At 38.7% G+C, this 26143-nt stretch overlaps 1 protein-coding gene across 2 annotated transcripts in view; it reads right to left on the bottom strand.

Moving 5' to 3' along the window:
- Positions 1–26143, bottom strand: part of pde4d (phosphodiesterase 4D, cAMP-specific) — a 108793-nt gene that overhangs the window by 56471 nt on the left and 26179 nt on the right. The window contains exon 1 of one of the 2 annotated variants that reach the window (XM_057356209.1): positions 24650–25279. The exons of the other annotated variant lie outside the window; for it this stretch is intronic. Within the exon in view, the coding sequence (XP_057212192.1) occupies positions 24650–24906 (257 nt within the window). The 5' untranslated portion in view covers positions 24907–25279. Of the gene's footprint in view, positions 1–24649; positions 25280–26143 lie in introns of those variants that run through there. 2 annotated transcript variants of the gene reach the window in all.

Raw genomic sequence — 26143 nt, 5'->3', positions numbered from 1 at the left:
GTACCTTAATGTGAAATATGTTTAACATTGAATAATTTCTTTGATGTACATGAAAAGATAGTTTGTAGTGGATCTCTTGTAATGCTTAAGAGAAAATACTAAATATAATGTTGCAGCTACTTATAAAGTTCTCAGAAAACTGGTGAGTCATATGTACTTGCGTCTGGAGCATGATAACAATATGGACCCTGTGTGTGAAGGAGTGTGTATCTGTCACAGTGGGAGGAAAACACATTGGCGACATGGAGTTCTAGCGTAGAGCTGACGGCATGCGGTCATAGTCTTCGGCCCCATAATGAGAACCTCCGCTGTTTTTTTATTTGCTTAAAATCATCCCACTCTTTTTTCCTAGAAATACATTTACAGTAGGTATGCCCTAAGTCACACATTTTATATTCCTCATTGCATAACATCCGTCGGGATAAAAGCTTTCACTAAAACCCCACAGAGCATAAATGTATAAATGCACCACTGAACTGCAACCTGGTTATAGTGCATTATGCAATTCCTTCCTTCCTTTTACAGTATAGGATCTGTGACCATTATCAATCTCTACCATTGCCACTTCATTCTCTTATTAATTCAGTGCACTTACTGACAGTATGCCAGACAGTGAAATGCAATCTGGTATTTGGAGTGCGTTCACTTAAGAGAGAGAGGGATGCTTTGTCTGTCTATCTCTTGAATGAAGGTCCTACAGGGGCAGCTCACGCTAGACAGTCCCCCAGATTTCCCAAAATAGACTTTCTGCATTGCGCCAGAGGTCCCTATCTTGCAGTTTGATGTTTGTTACCTCTCTATGGTGAAATCTGTCTCGCTCTTCTAACACTAAACGCTTCACACATTTTGTTTTCATGAATGTGACCGTCAGGACAGAAAGTGGCGAGGCAGCACCTGAGGTCTTAAAACAAAAGCATTTCATGAACTCGAGCAGAGCGCCACAGAGGCTCTTAAAAGCTTTACGGCTGCAGGGTGATGTTTCAAAAGGGAAAATCCGTAAACGTGCGAGAAGCGAACTGTACATCCTATGCAAACATGAACTACTTTAATTACAGAATTTTTGCTCTGCATATTAAATTGTTCTCTCAAAAAAATCTACAGAATTCAAACTTTATTTAATGTTAAATGTTAACTTTTGCAAAATGTTAAATGTAAGCATTCTTCCAAATATCATTCTCTGTGTTCATCAGAACAAAGAAATTTAAACAACAACTTGAGGGTGAGTAAATGAAATATTTTTGGGTGAACTGTCCCTTTAACTAAAATGAAATTGTGAAATACTGTACTTTCTCCTATCCAGAAATGATTGGTATGTTAGCTTAAGATTCAATAGTTGGAGGCGGGGTTACTTACTTAAAAACAATTTCTTTTACAGCTTTCATTGGTGCTGCTAGAAATTACACCCGGTGCAAACATTAGTACTGATAGAAAACAATTTACATGCTATAATGAAATACACAAAAATGAGCTCCACAGTAAACCTCTGAAACACGACCTGTCTCCAGAAGTCATAACCCAATTTATGCATCTGAAAGAGACAACAGCCTCTTATCTTTGTTATATTGCAAGAGCTAATGAATTACTCGCATCCAGAGACTCATTTACATAATACCAATTCACACCCAAAGGCGTAATTCAGGCTTCCTCCAGATCCTGAATTCTATTACTGTTGTGAAAACAAAACCCCATTGTGTAAAGTAAGCGATGGTGAAAGAAATGGCAGGAAATCTGCAGTGAGGAAAAAAGATACGACACCGCAGCTGTCAATGTCACGTTAACGCCAGCAATCTGTACTTGGGACTGTATAATTACTGTAAAATGGAATTAACCTTCACCTCGTCTTGATGGATTCTTTGGTGCTTGCAGCATATTAGATCTGACAATGGAAGGGACCATTCGGCCACCTCCAATAACCGGCAAACAGAGTCTGGGAGGAGATTTGGTGCAGCACACGTGACCTTTAAATGTCACGGGTCATAAAACTACACAGGTAAAGAAATGAAACATCATCTTGGTGGCCTGAAATAAAAAACAAGCTTTGTAGAGGAAACAGAATAAATCTGAAGAGGCTTTGTTGTTTGTGTCTAGATTTTTTTGGGGGGGGAGTGAGGGAAGGAAGCAAGTAGTGTAATATAGAAACAAGAAAAACATCTCCAGCTATGGTTTAAGCAAGATGGGGGTAGAATTATTCTACATTGCTATAAAAAAATTTTTTATTTTATTGTGGTGTTTAGGGCTGTCAAACATTTGCGACTAGTCATATGCAAAATAAAAGTTTTTCTTTGCATAATATATATACAGTATGTGTGTGTAGTAAACTGTAAAACGTTGCTAGTTTTCCAGTAGGTTTGCAAGTAACTTACTGTAGATTTAATTACTTTCCTATTAGTACTGTTTTCAATTTGAGTTAAACTTTACTTTAACCAACATTAAAACACTTTGACTTTTGAGATTCAAAATGAGCAAGAAGAGACTAGCATTAGCACAGCTACACTGCAAAAAGGACATTCTTCCTAAGCATTTTTGTCTTGTTTTCTATTAAAAAATATTTAAAACTTCATAAATACGATACATTTACATAACAAGAAAATATATTTTAGTCTTTTTTATGAAAGAAAATATAAGAACTAGGTAAGTTTATGTTTAAAACAAAATTGTAAAATAAATCTACAGTAAGTCACTGGCAAACCTGCTGCAAACGTTTTACAGCAAAGTTTTACAGTGTATGTATAATAAATATGTATACTGTATATACACTGAACAAAATTATAAACGCAACACTTTTGTTTTTGCCCCCATTTTTCATGAGCTGAACTCAATGATCTAAGACTTTTTCTATGTACACAAAAGGCCTATTTCTCTCAAATATTGTTCACAAATCTGTCTAAATCTGTGTTAGTGTCACTTCTCCTTTGCCGAGATAATCCATCCACCTCACAGGTGCGGCATATCAAAATGCTGATTAGACAGCATGATTATTGCACAGGTGTGCCTTAGGCTGGCCACAATAAAAGGCCACTCTAAAATGTGCAGTTTTACTGTATTGGGGGATCAGGGGGGATCCGAAAACCAGTCAGTATCTGGTGTGACCACCATTTGCTTCACGCAGTGCAACACATCTCCTTCGCATAGAGTTGATCAGGTTGTTGATTGTGGCCTGTGGAATGTTGGTCCGTTCCTCTTCAATGGCTGGGTTAGGGCTATGGCTCACCCACACAATGCCATACACGCTGTCTGCCATCTGCCCTGTACAGTGAAAACCGGGATTCATCCGTGAAGAGAACACCTCTCCAAAGTGACAGACGCCATCGAATGTGAGCATTTGCCCACTCAATTCGGTTACGACGACGAACTGCAATCAGGTCGAGACCCCGATGAGGACTACGAGCATGCAGATGAGCTTCCCTGAGACGGTTTATAATTAATCCCATTTCTGCAATGGCAGCCATGCAAGAATGTTTGCAATAAAACAGGTCATGGTTCAATTGCATCTATCAGCTATGCTTGATTCTTGGAGGAAAATGTGAATCCGTCTCCAAATGACCATGTTCTCTGCTTGACACTTAACTCGGTAAACAAGCCCTCTAGTGCTACACAAACAGCCAACCAATAACCCCCTCAACAGTTGGTTACTTTACCCCACCTCAGCCCATCAATTACGTCCAATTCATTTGCTGTAATCACATCGAATGGCCCTTCATAGAGTTTCCCGGCTTGAGCACCCACCCACGATGAGAAAAGTAATGTGAATCTGTGGGTATCTTGCGAAAGCGAAAACCTAAGCAATAAAAATAGCAGAAAGAGTCGTGTTATGTAACGGATGAGAAAAGAGAGGCAATCAGTGGGGTGTTTGCTCATGCAGCCGCCGAATCAAGGGGTCTAACCCACCTGCTCATTATTATTCATGTTGATGCGACTCTCCTTGAATCTGTTACATCACTGAGTGAGATATTTCTACACACGACTGTGAATTTGTATTTTAATGATTTCTATGTAATCGTTTTTGTTTCTTTTTACACTAAGCAGGGTCTTGACATAAAATTGCTGGCACTCCATTCGGTTAGATGTAACCTGCTAACTGAGAAGACACCATCTAGACGCACAAGGGATTTAGTCGTAATGAATGTAAAAATGGCCATTAGCATGGGGCAGAAAAAAAGTCCAGATACTGCCAGCATGATGGAGCGTTAGTTGCGGTGAAGACCCTGGTAGTGGAGGAGCCTGATGAATAATTTATATGCAGTGCATCACGCAGGGCCTCGCACCCGGTGTGAATAGGATACTAATTTATTATTGATCCTAAAAGGTGCTTTAATTGAAAGCTGTGTATACGTCATTCTTCCTTAAAAAAGAATCCTCCACAATCAATTTAATGCATATGAGACCTGTCTTGTTTACCGAAACATGCAATGGGGACTTACACCGCATGCAATACATCAAACTAGTTTCCAAAGTGACAAATCAAATATTTTAACCAAGACCACTTTTTAAGCGTATTGCCAAAAGTTGCTTCATAAAATGTTATGACATTTCTAAGATGATATCTGTAGTGAAGTCATGACGTGATAACAATGAAGCAGACAAAAATAGTAAGCAGTCTGCACATGTAGGTAATGCTTTTGGACAAACATCATTGCAAAAAAGTGTTTTTCTTAAAAAAAAATTACATTGCGACATTGTTTAATGGAAATGCCGTAATTTTGCAATATTTGTATCAACATTTAGAAAATATTGTGTAAGTGCTGCGCATATCTGTTACAAAAACCCAGCTACTGTTGGTCCTCGTGCACTGTTCAGTAAGAAATAATAAAGCATTTAATTCCACAGTCTGCGCCTCTCAGCGCCTCAGCAGCCCCGCAATCCAACACGCCCCAACTCTCAAACGCAGCTGTTAAACCAATGAGGTGTGCAGGGCCCATTTCTGCTCTACATGATCCCAGCTAACATCAGTCAGGGGATTTTACCAAGTGTACTGTGACATTCTGCAGTGCATCGGGTAAAATTAGCACAGTGCTTATGGGCCCCACAGGTGATAAGTGGCTTTCCGTCTCTGTTTCTCACTCCGTTACTACAGTATCATCTCCTCTTTCACTGAGCACTCATCACATCCCTCCCGCGCTGATGACTGCTTATTCTCTCATCAGCCCTCTCACGCTGCCATCCCCGAAGACACATCAGCAAAAGCAAGGCTGTTATAAATTAAATTAAGAAGCACATTTAAGAAATGTTCGAGACATTCCTGCTGGAGATGGTGAAATTCGGTACAGGGACAATACGCACCTATTAAGCCTATTCATTAGTTAATGTACTTTTGAGGAGGCACCCATGGGGATCCTGGCTAACTTGAAAATAAGACTTGGAGCATGCGCACTGGGGTGATGATATCATCGTTTCAGAAAATACACGGATCGGCTGTACACACGAAACGCAAGGGTGGCGTTTTCAGATTGATTCACTCTGGGAGCCGGTTTTAAAAAATATCGGTTTCAGGCTCCCAAAACCCCGGATTCGTCTGGACAAATTGCCGATAAGATACAAAATCTTTACGTATACAGCATAACACGTCTCCGTGTGGATGGCCTCTTAGACATACTGTAAAATTGAATGGTCTTGTGGATTTCTAAATGTGTTTGAAATGCAAAATGCAAAGGATGCTTAAAAAGTTGTAAGGTGACGTCATAAGCTAATTAGCATACTCATTACGCTTTTGTGTCAAATTTACATTCTGTCTAGTGACGAGTTGACATTTACATTTTTTCTTTCCTATTCGCTGCTCACATACTGTTTTAATATAACCAAATGGCTATTTTACATATTTAGTTTCTGTTGTCAATAGAATGCATATAAAACAATGACTGACTATGTGGCCGATTCAAATTATGTGTAGGGCTGTCACGATTATTAAATAATCGTCTCATCGCGATTGTTTGACCTCATCGCGATGATTTCAGATCATCGCAATTATCGCACATCTCTATAGAAGACACTAGGGGGAGCTGTAGTGCATCTGCATATTGCATATTTTAGTGTATATATTGTTACTAAAGCATGGTAATACTTGTAAAATGTACCACCACAACACAATCACTTAAAAAAAAAACATATACAAATTACCTGCAGTACAATTTAATATTATTTAAGCAAATCTCAGTGTGAAAACCAGTCTATCAAAATTTCATTAACACACAAGTAAAATTTTCCTTTAGTCTTGCAAGTGAGAAAAAATTTGAAATCAAATTTTAATGGTGGCTTCAATTCACACCTGATCAATTTACTTCATTTACAAGTGTTTGGTGGTTGTATTATTGACAGGTAAAGCCTAAACCTTAAATATATGATGACCCAATTTTTTCCGATGTATTTCCAAGAAAAAAACATAGCTTGTATTCAGAACAATATGGTCGTTTCAATCGCTGAATCAAAAATGAATGAGAATTAAATGTCAAAGCTCAAAAACAGACAATTAATCGTCATAATTGCCAAAGCCCTAAAACAGACAATTAATCGCCATAATCGCAATGATTTATTAGACAATTAATCGTCAATCGAATTTCATAATCGTGACAGCCTTAATTATGTGTACTGCCATCTACTGAGGTTTGCCAAAAAGTTGCTATATTTGTCGCTACTTGCTTTTTTTGAGGAAAAAAGTTGTGTTGATTTTTATATGAGAAAAAAATGTTAATATAAGTTTGATAAAAAATTATCTCAAAAATTCAGTGTAGAGCAAATTAATCAAAAAATTCTGACATGTGATTGCTTTCAATAAACACGCAACTTCATATTCAAAGATAAAAAACAAACGAGCAGCACTGAAGCCTGCTGTACATTATCTAAAGCGACTTACGACTTGTCAGCTTGTGTGTTTGCAATGGAAAGAAAGAAAGATGAAAACAATGGAGTGCAGGGAAAGAAAAAAGGAAAGAAAAAGGTAATAAAAGGCCAGAGCACACCCAACTGAAAGCCATTAAAACAGTCTATACACTACTGTGTGACAGAATATATTGGTCAGCGGGTGCATTAGCGAAAGCAAGCAAACAGCGCGCTTCTGATTAAATAATGCAGCTGGCTTTAACCGCACTCATCTCACAAAAGCGTATACTGAAGAGGCAGATGAGAGACTAGCGCTGCGTTGAGAAGGCAGCGGTGTCAAAGGGTAGCATTGAGCGCCTGTTGACTATCGATCTGTTGGTCTTCTACGCACCTCAGTTCTCCACATGCAGATGTACTCTGAATCATGCCTATTGTGAGGATATTTATATCACAGCATGATTAACTAAGGCATAGCATCTTCCAACAGTAAACGTACAGTAAAACCCCGCAGAACTACCTGCCAGCAGTCTAAAACACATTGTGGTGGAAACATTTGTCATGTGCTTTTATGATGTTTAATTTGTGCTTGTGAAAGCACCAGCATCACAAATTTTAAAGGACTTGTTAAATATCTTTCTGTAATGATTACAGTCGTTATTTATTTAGTAATAATAGCTTTACATTTTTATACAAACCTCGGCTATTAAGTTTGCTTGGAGCACCTGCTGCTTTAATACACATAAATTCATGGTTCACTGTGATGTGCAACATTTTATTTTGGTCTCCCTTTCCTTTAAACGCACTTGTTCATCTATAATCACATTTTTTTTACAAAAGCATATGACATACTGTATATGGGGTTTTGCTTGATATCCATGTAATAAGTAACTGAGGTGGCACATGGTGTCATACATATTCTAACTTTGCAGGCCTTATGAAGAGTCATTCATAATTCACCATCTCCATGCCAGGGTCTAAAAATAAGGCTCTTTTTTGGTGGTAATAATTAATTGTGGTTTCTGTCCCCTTAAGTTACCAGATGGCTCTTTCACGTAACATTCGAGACAGCGATAGCCCCCGGCTTGAAAGGACAATACTGCTGGGGAACTATTCAAATGACTGACATTTCCAGGAGGAAACAAATGCTGGACGCATCAAGAATTAAAAGGTATTTTTGTTAATTGGACATATTCTTCCCACCTCCACACACACATACACACACCTGTTTCCTGGTGAGATCATTTTGCACTGTAAACGTCATTTATCGCAGTAGTTTTGTCACCCTTTCGGGCAACAGCTGTGAGGACAGCGCTGTGCTACTGAACTGTGAAGGTGACAGCCAGGGAAAATCTTTAACACGGTTTACTGTTTTTTTTTAGCACAATCTGAAAAAATCTATACTGTTACTGATGTTACTGCACATTAACTGTAGACTTTCAACTATTATTAAACATTTTCCTTTGTATTTGTCTCTATGTAACAATCTCCCTCTCAGCACAGGCATTCTTATAAATGATCAATTCTGTACATTAGACCAAACAGCACTCTTGGGGCTGCGGTCTGTTCCTCTGTTACGGTGAACACAGTAACTCAATGCCTTCTGAGAGCCAATTAAGAATCTCAGGAACACAAACCACATCTGCCACCATCAACACAAACCAACACACAAAACAAACATTCACAACAGCATGATCCATTAAATGAGCAAAAAATGAGTTCATCAGTATGCTGGCGTTTTCTTTACATTTAATTATAATAAACAAACTGTGAGGAGGTTGAGTCTATATATATATATCTCATGTATGAGATGCAATTAGAAAATGTATGCGCAACAATATTAAAATATAAGTATTAATGTATAAATGAATATAACCTATTACATTTTCTTTGGCACAATATTTTATTAACCAACGTCTTTGAAACAGCGCTTCTAATATTAGACTACATTTCTTCTGTTATTTGCTGTGCTCAGACTGAGCTCAATGCAAACAATCTCCTCCAGAAACAAAGACATCACCAAACCATTCCTTTTACAGAGTGAAATTTATTTTCCTCTAAAACATTAATGCCATTAAATCAATCTCCGTGCACACGGGACATGATAACACAAATCTAGCCTGTTTAAATGAAATCTCGCTACTTCTCTGTGCACCATGAAAGATATTTCATCATAGCTAAAAATAGCCAGCCGGCGCATTTCATCCCCTATTTCCATGCATCATTAGTTTGTTTTCATTCGATTTGCAATTAAATCAAGCACCCTGGGATTATGAGCACTGTTGCTGCTCACCATGGAAACGAGTTAATGCAATATGTGATGGTTGCTCAAGTCAGTGCAACACTTCTACAAAGAACATAGCAAATCCAGATTGATGGGGGGGGCTGATGCAGGTCTGTTATCTGTACCCAGTAATCTATGGCGAGGTCAGGGGAAAAAACTCATCCGAGTGACATCCAGTCTCTTCTATAGAGGCAGGCCCACTGCAAACAAGACCTAAATGAATTTCTATAAATATACTTTCTGAGAAAAGAAGGGTCTTCTTGGACTTCTGTACTGATACACTGGTGCTGAGAAAGAGCAAATTATTTTTATAGTATAAAGCTGACATACCATGCAATGGTGTATTTGCTGTCAACCTTGCACTGGTTACCTATAAAGCATCGCGTTAACTTTAAAATCTTGCTTATTACCTATAAAGCCTTACATGGTTTAGCTCCTCAGTACTTGAATGAACTCCTTTTGTATTACAGTCCTTCACGTGCATTACGCTCTCAGGCGTCCTGTCAGTTGGTAATACCTAGAATTTCAAAATCAAGTGCAGGTGGTAGATCCTTTTCCTATCTAGCGCCTAAACTTTGGAATAGTCTTCCCTGCACTGTCCGGGAGGCAGACACACTCTGTCAGTTTAAATCTAGACTAAAGACGCATCTTTTTAATCTTGCATACACTACTCTTCCATAATATAAATCTTCAGAGGGTTTAGGCTGCATTAGTTAGATCAACCGGAACCAAAAACACAACTGATGTACTTGTTGCATCAAAGAGTACAGAACAGTACTCTACTCTCAGCCAGTCTTGTCTCATTGTTCCAAGGTTACCACAGCGAGCAGGATGCAGTTCATGGCCTGACCTGATGGTAGAGTGGAGAATGGGAAGTGGGGACCTGACAAGAGCTGAGATGATAGAGCTGGATAAAGAAGGACGCGGTCTCTTGACATGTCTTCACCACAAAACTTCAAATGCTATTAGATTATTAATGATAATCTTAAACTACAATTTATTTTATTATTAAGTTTATTTATTTTATTTAGCCTTGTTGTGCAAGTTCTCTGGAGCTTGTGCAGAGGCAGCAGCTTTTGCCAGAGGGGAACTGGAATCCCCTGGTTGGGCCTGGGTTCTCCTGAGGTTTTTTTTCTCGATTAGAGTTTTGGGTTCCTCGCCACCGTTTGCATACTGTTTTTGCACTATCTGCCTGACCGGGGGGGCTGCTTTAGAATTTTAAAGTTTTACTTAATTAATATTGCATATAGGAATTTATAGTCTGTTATATTTGACCTGTGCTTCTCTCTCCTTTATCCTAAATGTGTGCTCTCACTGAGCGTGTGTGTGAGTGCGTGTGTGTGTGTGTGTGTGTGTGTGCGTACTTGTCTGTGTACGTACGTGTGTGTGTGTTGTGTGTGTGTGCGTGCGCATCCGTGTGTGTGTGTGTGTCTCTATGTCTATGTGTGTTAGTACGTGTGCATATTGTGTGTGTGGAGTGTTTTGTATGTGGGTATGTCTGTCTTCTGTGTTTTCAACATTTTCTTGTTTCTGCAGGTACAACTTTAATTATTTTGCTTATAGTCAATATGTCTCATGTACAGCTGCTTTGTAACAATGAAAATTGTAAAAAGCGCTATATAAATAAAGTTGAGTTGAGTTGTATTTATAACATCCAAGACATCGTGGTTTTGAAATGCAACATAAAATGCTAAATTGCAGTTAATAAAGATATCTAACATACTTTTACATCACAGCTATGTATTTGGAAGAGGCCTTTATACAACGCTCTTAGTGCATTCTTTTTACCAGCAGCTGCATTGCCATTATCACTTTGACGCTGCTAAAATAGTGTGCTAGATTCATGATCTACCAGCTCAACCACCAAACAAAAGCGACATTTCACTTTATTAAATGCTTAACACGAAGTCCAAGTCCTGAAATTAAACGTAAATCAGCAAACTGTTAAACTGACAGTAAAAGCGCGTCACCCCGCTTAGCAAGCTATGACAAAACTATCAAGTGATACTAAAATCAATGAAGCTACGAGCGATGTTTTTTTATTGCGTAATACCCAACAACAACATTATCATCATGTAGCACACCTGTCACCATGCTAATGTCTTCTGGCTGCACGTTTATGTATATATCTATGCTATACAACAGTATTAAACTTCCACTGTGCATCATTAAATATCTAACGTTAGGAGTTCAGGTATTGATCCGGGCACGATCCTGTTATATAAACCGTTCAGTGACTATAATATTGGTATTTTTAAAATACATTAAAATACATTTTATAATGGCAACATCCGAACTGAACACACCGTCGTTATCCAATAAAGCGTTTATTCCGCACACAAATCCAGTCACAAATGCCATGCCATGCAATATCCAATTTTAAATTCATTCCACAAAAGCGTTGAGAAAATTTTGTCTCATGACTTAATATTTCTCTAAAAAGTTATCGCACTTAGCGCTTCTGTCGTAAACCTGACGCAATTGCGTGATGATGTAAAATAACCGCTGAGTCGCTTTTTAAAGCGGTTCATACAATCTTTTCAAAAGAACCGACTCGAGGAAGTTCTGGATTTTGCATCATTAGCATAAAATCTTATACGATAGTTTTCCTAGGGCACCATTTCACGAATGGAATACGTATAATATTTATATTCGTATTGTTCGTTTATTCGCATTTGTATGTTTTTCAGTTGTGCAGCCAGTTCACTTTGGGGCTAAATAAGCATTTTAATAATCTTCAATATATAATACGTTTTTTTATTAAGATTTCAGATGTTGTCATCTTCGGCACATTTTTTAATTTTAACAACTACCTGTAATTCTTAAATTTGTGCAAGTATCTGCAAAAAATGTGAAACTTTATCACTGTTGTCATGTTCTTGTTGTCCCCTGTGCAGCATCAACAGCATCCTGAACATCCCATGATATTCTTACCCATTTCCCTAATTTGCTTGCAACTAATTACTGATGTACTAGACAACCAGTGCAGCATGTACCGTAAGGCAAAAGAGCCATTCCTCAGTTATGACATCTCACATGGTGAGCAGCAGTCATAAAGTAGCTGCGATTTTGTCAGCCCAAAGGTTATTCTGTCTCCATTCTCTCCCCCAAAACGCATAAGGAAACAGGCAGGTTGACAATAATGTTGTCAGTCTCTATTCTCCATGGATTAGTGACAGTCTAGCGACACAGAAAGTAAATAATGTGCAGATCTAATACAGGAGTGCTGAGGGGGTATTACAGCACCTGACCAAAAAAAGAACCAAAAAAGAGTGTATGAAATCTTTACAGAACATTTTACATCACATTTTTAGATTCGTTTAGAAATAAATAGCCACTTAATCAATAGCATTGCTATTCTTATACAATACCTATTGTGATGAAGTGATGGCTTTAGTAGAGATGTCTGCACATAATTTTTTAGCACATAAACTACAAAACACTCCACATACACAAAAATGAGTGTTTTTGAGGATCAGCTAATTTATCTTAATAATTACATATGGACAAACTCAGGATAGGGGAAAACACACATGCGAATACATACACATATACTGTACTGGCACATTGAACACCAGAGAAAATCGAACAGAGCTCTGTCGATATAATCACCCTCTGCAGAGCCAGAGATATTGGAAAGATCATTTCATAAAGCACGGTTGCCATCAAGCTGGCTCCTCTTACTTCAGAGGTCATGATTCAGCAGAGAAGGAAGCTCAAGAAAGGTGAACACGTCTCGATTTCCACCGTCGCCTCCTCGTTCTTCTGCTTCCACTTGTCTTTCTACTTAAATATGACATTTGTCTCAGCAGACGTGCGGTAATGAGAACAAACCTGACGGAAATACCACTCAGCAGTACTGAACTACAGACACTAAAAACAACATGATCTTTCTTCAATGAGTATTCATGATTCAGGTTGAATCAAAACATGTCAATGAGACAAATATCGGGTAGGAAAGATTGTCCCTATGTGTGTTATGTGGAAAAACAAAATGAAATGCAGAAAAATAAACTTTTGGTCAAATTTGGGTTTTCTATGACACCTGTACAGTATAGGTCCGATGCATTATAAAGGTAAAAAAACACAAATTTCAAGTTATTTCACACACCAAAATATAACAGAACACACTTTTATGTAATATGTTGGGCTTCACAGAGTTCAAAAAAATGAAGCATTCCATTTTGTGTTAAAATACTTCGTTAAAACCACAATGAACAACCATTAAAAAACAAAATACGATATTCCTTATGACACAACTACAAATATGTTTTATACTGTATTATTACAATTCTGCTTACATAGATTTTTGAAAAGATTAAAATGTATAATATAAGATTGTGTAAATGCAATTGTATTCATGTATCAAGAATAACTTTGTATACAAGCTTCATGTAATGTGTTTTCATCTAACATTTAGTCCAATTTTTTAAACATATGATATTGTCAGATAAAATGTTTTATCTAAATAATCAATAACAAATTTTACAATATCTCCTCCTCGTTTGAACACCACGGCACACTGACAAACATCATTTGAAATCTTGCAAATGCCCTATGGTTCAAAATAACTAAAGGAAACAATCAATCTCCAAACATTTCCAGGAATGAGCCATTGAGTGTTTTCTGAGGAAATCGAATGGCTGAAGTGGAAGATATATTACATTCAAAATGTCATCCACCACACGGTGAGGAATGGGAGTGCCGCATAATATATGACACGGCACGAACTGAGATGGCGAGCACGGGTCTCATCTGCTGAGCAGCCTGAGAATTTTTCTTTGCCAATTGTTACCTGGTGCTCCACACAATATACTTCATTGCACCTCACAGTTAATTTCATGGCTTTCTGAGAGCACACCTGACCCCACTGATGTTTTTTGGTTCCTGATGGGCGGCGGGGGGACTGTTACCCAAGCAGTACTTGCTGGATCCACTTTTGTAAAAGAAAGAGAAGTGATTATGGTTCAGCTAAGATTAATAAGCAGATTGTGATCTGTATTCAGCAGATGTCCTACGGCGGCAGCTTTCAAAGGTCATGAGATGAATATCTACCGTAAAAAAAGATCCAGTCGTCTTAAAAATGTGTATTTCTCAGTATTACATTTTAACCGAGTGGAAAGTAACCATTGAGCCGAGATCGAGAAAAGATGTATATTCATATGGTGCAGGGAAAGACCACAATCTAATGTTCATGGGAGTGATGCATCGAGGAGGATGAATATTAATCAATAACGCAGGCAAAAGATTTCTCTGAGATTGCATATCCTTCACACACAGAGCTGACAGCTTGGAACAGCCAATAAACTACCTAAAAAATGAAAGCGAATTAAAAGGACAGCCACCACTGTCATCTTGAATACATTTGCTGAAATTAGTATCAGATATAATACATAGAATATAAAAAACCTGTTTGTGTGTGAATTGTTTAAAGGTCCAGTGTATGAAATTTAGCAGCATCTAGCGGTGAGGTTGTGAATTGCAACCAATTGCTCACTCCACACTTCCCTTTGGAATGTATGTATGTATGTAGATAGAAATAGCTCAGTCTAAGGTAGTAAAAACATAACGCTTTATTATGTAAGGTCTTTATACACCTTTAAAGACATAGGTATGTATATTATATTGCATTTCCATCAATAGATCCTCCGAAAAATGACACATTGAAAAACTGCGGAACAGAAAAAGCTGCTCAAAAAGCTGCAAAACTACTCCCACACACAGAATACCACTGTGGAATGATAACGGAAAAGCCCAGAATCATTATTCATGATTTCCATTTCAAACAAAAATGAACCATCCTTTCGGCAGCTCTGTTCAGGTCTGCTCGGTGCACAGGGATAAATAAGGAGAACCTTTAGCAGTTAGAGGAACAAAGGTTAGGTTGGTTTCAATCAAAGCCTTGCTTTTCATTTCTGAAATGAAAAGAACAAAGAAGCGAAACAGTGGAGGGACACTGCGGCTCATTAGACGGCGGCTTAATCAGTTCTCTAAAAAGCTTTGAAAGCACAGAGGAGCATCTGGGCTGCCAAAGCCCTTCCTTTTCCTGCCCACATTCATTCATTATTTCCTCCTTTCAGACGGCTCTTTGCACCTCAATCTTGTGCCAAGCTCAATCTCACGCACGAGGCCTCGCCGCTCCTTCCCGGAGACCTTTGGATGGCGATAACCACTCTGTAAATCGAAATACAAGGACCTTTAAAGCATGAAGAGGTGGATTGTGACTTACAAAATCGACAGTTACAGTGTCCGCGGTGTGACCATGGAAACAGACCTGCTCTCTGAGCTTCTGGATCTGTTTGTTCGAGAATGACTTTAATTCTACTTTTTAATTTAAGATTAAATTATTGGTCTCCGAGTTAATCAATGATTCATAATTTAGAGGAGATATAATTTTGTGTTTGCATTGCTCAAATCGGACGTTACTCACTGTTCATTACGGGTAAAATTATACTTGTGGAGGGGGTTGGGAAAATTAAGCAAAAGTGATTTGCACAATTACTGTTAATAAACACGCTGCATGCCGCAGATGTGTGAAGTGATTAGCGCGCACTTTCACGCCCATCAATTGCCATATTTCCTTCAGGTGTGGCAGCATTTACACATAGAAATCTACTCTCGACATCATCTGAAAATCAGACTAATGTGTCATTAGAGATGGTATGATATGGGCATTTTTATGTCTGAAGTAGTCAAATACCTGCATTGGAAACCATGTGGGCTTGTGCTTCTTGGGATGGGGATGTTCACAGTACAGCATATGTTATGCATTTAAAAACAGCAGTATGACGTGAAATAGACCAGAACAGAAGAAAAAAGCTCAAGATGTATGGTATATAACTACTTTAAACCTGATACATTATGTATTTAATGTAATGTATCATGTGATGTAAAATGCATGCAGTATTCACATATGCTGAATAAACAGCATGAAACCTGCCAAATCAGCCAAAGTCATCCGTCAACATTCAGGGCTCCAAACAAAAAATCAGTTAAGGAGCCATTGGCTCCCATAGGGGGGAAATTATTATTTTTTTAAGAGCCATATAACATGAATTTATCATGTTGTGTGTAAATCTACCCTCTCATAGGTTTTGCTCATAAAGTTTTTCTTTCAAGTTGTTTTCCCATTGTTAATTCCACCCTAAAATTTGGGGAAAATCTGCAGAATTCCACAGAATAGTTTGAAATGTGCTCACATTTGTACACAAATATAAATATGTGTAAATGTGTTCAAATGGTCTTCAAATGCTGCCTGTCTATGCATTTAAAGGCAGATGACAGCAGATTGAGTTCTGCTTATTTAAAAGAGGCAGAGAAGTGTTATTGATTATTGCTAAGACTGATTAAACTCTGAATACACCTGACCAAATTCCTCTGAATTCATTTGAACCAACAGAGGAGGTGCATGTCAAGACCACATTCATACATCATACTGTAAGAAAAAGTAGGCTATATATTTTATTTTATTATTACGAAAGGGCTTGTTACGTTATTATATTGATTTTAGTTTGTAATAATGACACTTTTCCGCATGTTCACAACACAATGTAAAGATAACTTCAAATAAAACTTAACAAGAGAATGCGCTTGTCGTTCATTCTTGCTGTGAACGGATTTGAAATGATACTGCGGTGTCTTATAACAAATACGTTCCCTGATCTTCTCAGGCTCATTAAAATCCGTCACAGCAAACAGCACATACTACTAACACACTCACATTGTGTGCGTCTACTTTTCAATAACAAGCGCTAAATTCCACGGGTGCTGCCTCATCAAGCATTGGTACGCACGCAGTGTGGAATAAACGCAAACGGAGAGAAGAGCGCTGGCGCGGAGCGTGCGAGAAACTGCTTGTGTAACCACTAGGTGACCTCGAACCGGGCGTCGGTCCGACATGGAAGTCGGTCGCGTATGCCTCTAAAGCACCTCTTGAGGTCGGGAAATGCACCTTCCTGAGACCTGCACAGCTCTCTTTCTCGCTAGCCTGGCGTTTTTTTTTTTAATTGTGTCGCTTCCGTTGTAAACACTTTAAAAACGAGTAAATTGGCGACTGGCGACCTAAGCAAAAATATCACTCGCAAATTAATATTTTTAGTTGCAAATGCGACCGTTTTAGGTGCAGTCTGGAGCCCTGACATTCGTATGTAATCTCACATTCAAAATAAAAAAATACTGCAGACCAATTCCAAAAATATACAGCCCCTCAAATTGGGTAACACGGATATTCAACAACTAAATCCATATTAAAAACCGAAATACATAGGCTATATATCCAAAACATTTTCGTGCTCAAAATAATCCTACTCCAACTATTAAACAAAAAACAGGGACCTACAAATGATCCATAATAAAAGAAACATAAAAATTGCACACACTTGGTCAACAACACTTTTTAAAAAGAAACATTTAAAGGAATAAATCTAAATTCTGTCATCATTTACTTGTTGATGACATCATTTATTGTTGCAAATCTGTATTAATTTCTTTGTTCTGATGAACACAGAGAAAGATATATGGAAGAATGCTTGTAACTAGGGCTGGGCGGAATGACGGAATATTCCGTTACTGCGGAATAAAATGTCAACCGTAAGAGATTTTTCTATTCCGTGTATTCCGCGGAATGTAAATAAGTAGGCGTGGTTAACTCGTCGCTCTGTAAATTAGGCGCTATTCTGAAAAAAAACTAATGAATTAATCCACCCGTAACAAATGACCGTATCAAACATTCTTTTGACCTTCTTTCAGTCTGTGGTTTAGTGATCCGCTCCAGTCCGGCGCTTCTCTCACCCGCAGTGCTCGTGCAGGGATCTGCGCCAGCATTTAAAAAAGCTCATTCTCAACACGTATTTTAGAAGTCAGGTTGTTTTGAAAAGTTGTTAATAGTTTTATAAAGTTTAACTTCAGGCGAGCCAAGGTGAAACTTGCGTTGAAATGCGCGATGATGCTCGCGAGCGCGTGAGCGCTTTGATGTGACGCGCTTCTACCTCCAGTTTTGGGAGACGCGTGTGGAGTCACCAGAAACTCGCAGTGCAAAGACAAGCGCCATAATAAACAAACCTAAAGACAGGGAGTCGCAACACACGAAAAGTGCGCATCTAATAGAGTGTGAAGAGCGATAAAGACCTACAGTACAGACCCCATGAACACCAGTTTATAACACTAGTCATATACTGTACTCTCATTGTTTGTGCATATTCATACTTTATTGTTATATATGTTGTCTATCTTCCTACTGTATACATATGATATAGCCAGAAGATAAATATGAATAAATAATATATCTGATTATCAGAACTTAATTTGATATCTTTAGTACATTTTCATAACTTGCCTACATTTTAACTATTGTGAGCATTTAAATGAACTGTAATAAATAAATTAGTTAAATCAATCTAAGAAAAATGAGGTATAAAATATAGAATTATAATGGGAGATTGTTTCATGAAATATATCATTACCGTGAAATAAAATTACTCATTCCGTGAAATAGATTTTTGGCCATTCCGCCCACCTCTACTTGTAACCATCAAACAGTTCTTGGTCACCATTAACTACCATAGTAGGAAAAAATTCTTTATTAATGCTTTGTTCTGTTGAACGCAAAAGATATTTCGAAGAATGCACAGCAAAATCGCCAGTTTTAAAAAGGGTCAAATTAACTCTCACAGTGTTTATATAATCCACACTTTGAGAGTGTTAATTTGACCTTTTTAACACTGGCGATTTTACTGTGTGTAGGAAAGCAAACAGTTCTGGGACACTTTTGACTACCATTGTCATTTTTCCAACTATGGTAGTCAATGGTGGCCAAGAACTGTTTGGTCACAATTTTTCCAAATGTCTTTCTCTGTGTTAATAATTTGAGATGTGACAAAAATGACACTGTGGTGGAAAATTATGTAACTTTTAGAAAAAAAAATCTCTAATGCTTGTATGTTCACTCTTGGACATCATGCAAAATAAAAATGAAAGTTTGTCAAACATCTACAGGGCTTGAAACGACCAAAATAGTTTCGGCTACCTCTCTGCTACACCAAAATATGAGTCTTGTTCTTCTAACTTTTCTACTTTCTCTAACTGAAAGTCGTTCAATTGTATCTCCATAGAAAACAATTGCTTTGATTAAGTTAAGGCCCTCTGTGAATACAGCTCAAGCCACCCACGCATCGCTGTACTGCAGGGCGCCTGGCACAGAGCGCTGCATTGATGTTGAGAGATTACCTCGTGTTTTTCTTACACATCAGTATTGCATGTACGCCCGCTCTCTGCTCGCTGCTGGTTTGACTCGAGCACCTCGGTTGAAGTCCACCTCTTCCCTCCCACGGCATCTTTCCTGCCTCTCCAGCACTTTTTGAAACTTTTTCTCCATGGCCCCATACATGCACACCCTCATCCATACAGTATAAAACCAACTTTCTCCGCTGCTGTGAAATCCAACAGTCATTTCAGAAAGCTTCAGAGTCCTTTAGATAAAACGAGATGGAGGGTTAAAAAATGGAGATAAAATCAATGCAGTGTTGGTATAGGAGTTTTGGAGTGAGGGTTATGGGTGGGTAATCTTAAAGGAACAGTTCACCCTAAAATGAAAATTCTGTCTTTATTTACTCACCCTCAAGTTGTTCCAAATCTGTATAAATGTCTTTGTTCTGATGAACACAAAAGAAGATATTTAAAAGAATGTAGGAAAGCATACAGTTCTATGGTACTTTTGACTACCATTGTAATTTTCCCTACTATTGTAGTCAATGTTGGCCATGAACTGTTTGGTTACAAGCATTCTTCCAAATATCTTTCTCCGTGTTCATCAGAACAAAGAAATTTATACAGACTTGGAACAACTCGAGGGTGAGTAAATGATGACAGAATTTTTATTTTGGGGTGAACTGTCCCTTCAAAAGAGCCAGATCTTTGACTAAACAGCATCAGCATAAGGTCTGGTGGTCCTCATTGCATCTTAGTCTGGCAGAGACCCGACAACACAGACTGATAAAGACTGTCTGACTGACATGTAAAGTGACCAATCACGGTTCATTGTGAATTACATAATGTCTAACGGTGGGTTTGTCCAAAATCTATGGAAAAAAACAAATGCAGTAGGGGCCAAAAGTGATGTCCAGTGGCAAGTTTGTACAGTATTTGCTTTCATTGTTACCTCAGGTTAAATGAAACCATCCATAAAATATAACTTATTTATTGGACAAAATTATTTGGCAAAAAGCAAAACCTTGCATATCAGAAAATATGGGGTTTTATTATACACATATGGGTATGATATACAAAAACTGCAAAGAAAAATTCACACCAATGCAACAAGCATACAATCATTTTGGTTAAACATTAGAAAAAAAGAGCAAAGATGTCAACTGTCTAAAGCTGGACATCACTTTTGGCCACCATTGTTTGAGAAAATTGTACAAAAAGTACCCTTAAATCTGAACAAAGCTTGCCAGATCAAGCACATGCTTTTCAGTTATGTCTGCAATGTGAAAAGAACGTTGAGAAAACCTGCTGTGGGCGGTCTGTGGGAGTGTCGTCTGAAACGACTGGGTGACCTGGTGGGCTGATTGTGGATCATTTCTGCAAAAGGTACAAGTTACAAAGAAGTTCAGCCTCCCCTCAACCTGCTCAGGGCGTGCAGAAAGATAGCACAGAGCCTGATGTGCGTTCTCTTCCCATCCCAACAGCGCCTCTCTTACATCACCCCTCGCATTCTTCAGTTCAAGGCCTCAGGAAATCTCACAAACCTTTTTTCCTGACTTATTACTGAGGTAACTCACGGTGCTGGTGAGCGAGAGAGAAAGAGCTGTGATGGAATCGTGACTGTGTGTAGTTCTGAGTGTTTTTTTGTGTGTGTGTTTCAGCACGAGCGTGTGTATGACTGTGCTCAGCTTGAGAGAGAGAGCGCGAGGAAATGTGTTCGCAGCGTGCATGCAGAGGTTCTGATGATCTGTGTCGTACATTTGTGAAAATATCTTGCATTTGTCACAAAGGGCCAATGATTTGAGGATTGCTGTAAATCTTGCGTTCTTCCCATTTTTCAAACTCGTATCATTACCACCAAATGCCCATTTTATCACAGCGGGCATCCAGATTCATACAACATAATGCAGCCCCGTCCAAATAACTCTGAGTAAACAATCTGAAAAACACTGTGAGCTGCGTCAAATGGTTTTCGACTGGTTTCGCTTCAGATCCCAGATTTTACATTGAAGCCAGTTTTTACTTATTGCCTTATGCGATCAGGGTTTACGAGAGATGAATTTGCATCAAACTTCCATCAATTTCGCTTGGATGAACAAACAATTGACATCTGCAACAAAATACAACATTATTCAGAAGATCTTTGCAAAGACATAATATAAGAAATAACAACATTTTAAAGGGATAGTTCACCCAAAAATGAAAATTCTGTCATCATTTACTCACCTTCTAATTGTTCCAAATCTGTATAAATGTATTTGTTCTGATGAACACAGAGAAAGATATTTGGAAGAATGCTTATAACCAAACAGATCTTGACTCCCATAGTAGGAAAAATTACTTTAGCATTTTTTTTGTTCTGTTGACCACAAAAGAAGACATTCTGAAGAATGTAGGACAGCAAACAATTCTGGGGCACTTTTGACTACCATTGTATTTTTTCCTACTACGGTAGTCAATGGGGTGCAAAATCTGTCTGGTTATAAGCATTCTTCCAAGTATCTTTCTGTGTTCATCAGAACAAAGAAATGTATACAGATTTGGAACAATTAGAAGGTGAGTAGCCTAAATGATGACAGGATTTTTATTTTTGGGTGAACTATCCCTTTAAAGGGGTAGTTCACCCTTATGATGAAAATGCTGTCTTTATTTACTCACCCTCTTATCATTTCAAACCTGTACGACTTTCTTTCTTCCGCAGAACACAAAAGAAGATATTTTGAACCAAACAGCGCCAGCACCCATTCACTTCTTGTTGTATGGACACAAAACCAATGCAAGTCAATGGATGCCGGATAACAACATTCTTCAAAATATCTTCTTTTGTGGTCTGCAGAAGAAAGTAAGTCAGACAGGTTTGAAATGACAAGAGAGTGAGTAAATGATGACAGAATTTTCATCTTTGGGTGACCTATCACGTTAAGACAGACTGCCATCTCAGCTATGATTCATAAGAAATCTTAACAGACAAATATGTTCATCAGGATTAGCAGCGTTTTCTAATAAGCAGTATATTATTTAATTTCCCCGACCATCTGCTGTTACAAACAAGACACGTCTACTGTATGAGAGATTTCGATCTGTGGGCATCATTGAGATCTCCTCCCAGGGCAGCTGAAACCCAGGGCTCTATTTCAGATGATTGATGGCACTATTTCCTGCCTAGATGGTGTTAAAAAAGGATTCAGATCCAACAGCTGTTTAACTAAAGTGCAATGCGAGATATATTTTATATTATAGGTTTTATATAAAAAAGCACCCATACCTTTAAGATGTGGGATGTCTTTGAGCCGTTCTCTCCACATCAGCAGAAAGTACACAAATACACATAACAAGGGGTTTTATCTCAACAATACAACCACACACCTCTGATGTAAAATTTTAGGCACGCACCTTATCGCCGCGCATTACGTCTGTAGACACGTTTGAATCATGTTGACTTGCCATCATGGCATAGGGCAAATGTGTAGGGCAGAATCATCTACACTTACAGAAGCTGTAATGAGTGCAGACTGACACCATCATTACACCCCCTGCGGTTTTAAATGACGATATTCTCTAAAAGCAGTCTCGTATCCAAACAAACCGACAGTCCAAGGATGAGAGCATCAATTTTGAGCCTTTCAAGATCGGTCAAAGCGTTTCTCTGCAGAGACATCATCTTGACAGAACCGTTCAATACAACAAAACGAGACAAAAAGCACTGCATCCAATGAATAAAGGTGTCATTTCATTTGCATCATGACATATGAGAATGAGGTTTTTCTCAACATGGCGCACCACTCTTGAGATGGAATCGGAAATAGGATATAAAAAGAAAACCACTGCAATTCTGTTAAGTGTGTTTGAAATGTGGTTTGTGACAGTAGGGTTGGGCGGAATGACGGAATATTCCGTTACCGGAATGTAAATAAGTAGGCATGGTTAACTCTGTGCTCTGCAAGTTGGGCGTTATTATGAAAAAAAAAGTGAATTAATTCACCCATAACAAATTAACAAATCAAACATTATTTTGACCTTCTTTCAGTCTGTAGTTTTGTGATCCGCTCCAGTCCGGCGCGTTCTTTCTCACCCGCAGTGCTCGTGCAGGGGTGCAGGAATCTGTGCGTGCATATAAAAAGCTAATTCTCACGTATTTCAGAAGTCAGGTCGCTTTGTAAAGCTGTTAATAGTTTTAATAAAGTTTAACTTTAGGCGAGCCAAGGCGAAACTTGCGTTGAAACGCGCGATGATGCTCGCCACGTGAGCGCTTTTAAAGTGACGCGCTGTTACTGGGAGACGCGTGTGGTGTCACCAGAAACTCGCAGTGCAAAGACAAGTGCCATAATAAACAAACCTAAAGACAGGGAGTCGCAACACACGAAAATTGCTCATCTAATAGAGTGTGAAGAGCGATAAAGACCTACAGTACAGACCCCATGAACACCAGTTTATAACACCAGTCATATACTGTACTCTCATTGTTTGTGCATATTCATACTTTATTGTTATATATGTTGTCTATCTTCCTACTGTATACATATGATATAGCCAGAAGATAAATATGAATAAATAATAAATCTGATTATCAGAACTTAATTTGATATCTTTAGTACATTTTCATAATTTGCCTACATTTTAACTATGGTGAGTATTTAAATGAACTGTAATAAATAAACTAATTAAATAAATCTAAGAAAAATGAGGTATAAGATATAGAATTAAAATAGGATAAAATAGAAGCAGTGTGAAATTAGGAATTAAACATTGTAGAGGGCAATGCGAAAACTACCCCAGAGCCCAATAATCTGACACATTTGACAAAAAAACAGTCTATCGGTTTTGCTGGCAGGAATGTGGAAGATTAAGAGATTTAAAGATGAACAGAAGTGAAAAATAAAATTCTTCTTCTCCCAACGCTCTAGGGTTGGCCCTTAGGGGCAACGCTTAAAAGAGCATTTATGCAAGTATGATTTATTCAGTATTGGTGAGAGAGCATCTGCCAGGTGTTATGGAAGAATAGGAAGTATCAAAGGGGAGCATGCACATTCATATTTGTTTACCTGCACACTCAAAAAAGCGTGCAACCCTGCTGGCAGGCTGAAAAAGCCCGCTTTCTCTTCGTTGCTGGCATTCAATAGGAAGCAGAAACTGTCGGGTGGCAGGTACAACGCTTGCAGAAACAATTCAAAGACATCACAGAACATCACTCTCATGCCAATCAACAGTCTCAGCAAAACAAACAAACACGTTTTCCATAAAGATAGGATCCCCTTTAACCATAGCATTTCAAACATGTTAACAAAGCGAAGTCGCATTAAAAAACGCATACAAAACCAAAAAAAGCACCACTGACATAAGACAGGGTCATACCAGGTGTGTGCCACCGTGAAGCGCCTCTGCTTGTGAGTATTATTGTTGAGGAGCATCCGCCGAAGGAGGCGCGGGGAGTTCCTCGGCGACAGCCTGGGCGAGATGGATGAGGGCGAGCGTCGGTGCCCGCAGGGTCGCTCCTGCTGCAGGAGGTTCTCCCTCAGGATCTTCACCAGGTCCTCATTCAACCCAACATGCTTGGGCATGGGCGGCACTGCTAGCGTGTCCTGGTGGCCCACGGCCGCTTGCTGGGCCATCCTCACGCTCGTCCTGTCCTTCTCCTACTCTAGGGGCCCCAAAAAAAACGTCCACTAATCCAGCGATAAACTCCCCGGGGACGGGGAGAGGAAAGGTGTGAGAATGATCCCAGTTCGTCGCCGCGGACCCCACGCAGGCTGGATGCTGCAAAAACGAGTGAGCGCTCTAAACAGTGAAAGAGCAGAAGAGAGAAAGAGTGCGTGCTCCTGTCAGGATGACTGCTGAGCTGTGATGGTTTGCTGGTGAGAGAGGAGGGAGAAAGAGAGACGGAGAGGGAGGGTGGGAGGAGAGAGAGCGAGCTGTCGATCTGCAGCTCCACACTGCTGAATGCAAGCCGCCACTTCGCTAAAGAGCCATTGGATTCGTGTTTGTGAGAGAGACACAGTATGTGGTAAGAGGCAGTTTGTGGCGTGCGTCTGACACCGCGGCTGCCAACAAGCAACTTTTCTCGTTTTGTCTCCTCGTTTCCTCATTTATGACGACAATGTGTGTGTGTCAAAAAAAAGAGAAGTGTGTGTATATGGCAAACCTTATCCTTTAATCACTTAGCAGCTGTTCTGAATATGATTTTATTATCTTGACTTGGTGCTGCCAAACCCATAACCAGCTCTCTTTTATTGCAATAAGATTAATAAATCCTTTTTAAGGGGTATAAATTTAGCTTTTGATCATTACAGCATGCTTCTTTTTATAATACAAAGATAAATCCCAAATGAGATCTCTTTACATCTAAATAGTTTCTTCTAGATTGCTATGAGATTAAATGAAGAACAAATTGTGCTTTTACTTTTCTTTAATAATCTTAATCTTTCTTTCCAATAATCATGTGTCTCCTCTAGAGTTTCAGAAGAAATAGCCTGCAATCAAAAGCCAAAGATTTAAGTATGAACGTTCAACATTTATCAAATTCCTCAAGGACCAAATTATCTGGCTATTTTAATAGGACCATCTGAGACAAAGTTTAGAGTTAAACATAACTGAGAACCACTGTATGAATGAATAACCTCTAAGATAAGGAAATTTAATCAAATGTTCCTTTGGCCTCGTATAAGCATCTTTCTATGGTCATTAATAACAGTCTCTTTACCACATGATGTTGTTGTGCGATGTCATGGGGTCTTTGTTATACTGAAATAAAACCTTCAATATAACATTCTCAGTGTTTAAAGGAGTCATATTGCACGGCTAAAACGAACATTATGGTTTGTTTTAGATGTAAGGCAATGTGTATACACC

The sequence above is a fragment of the Triplophysa rosa genome, linkage group LG17 (assembly GCF_024868665.1).
Source record: "Triplophysa rosa linkage group LG17, Trosa_1v2, whole genome shotgun sequence".
Classification (NCBI taxonomy): Eukaryota; Metazoa; Chordata; class Actinopteri; order Cypriniformes; family Nemacheilidae; genus Triplophysa; species Triplophysa rosa.
Note: the sequence above shows the minus strand (reverse complement) of the source record. Positions and strands in the feature narration are given on the sequence as shown.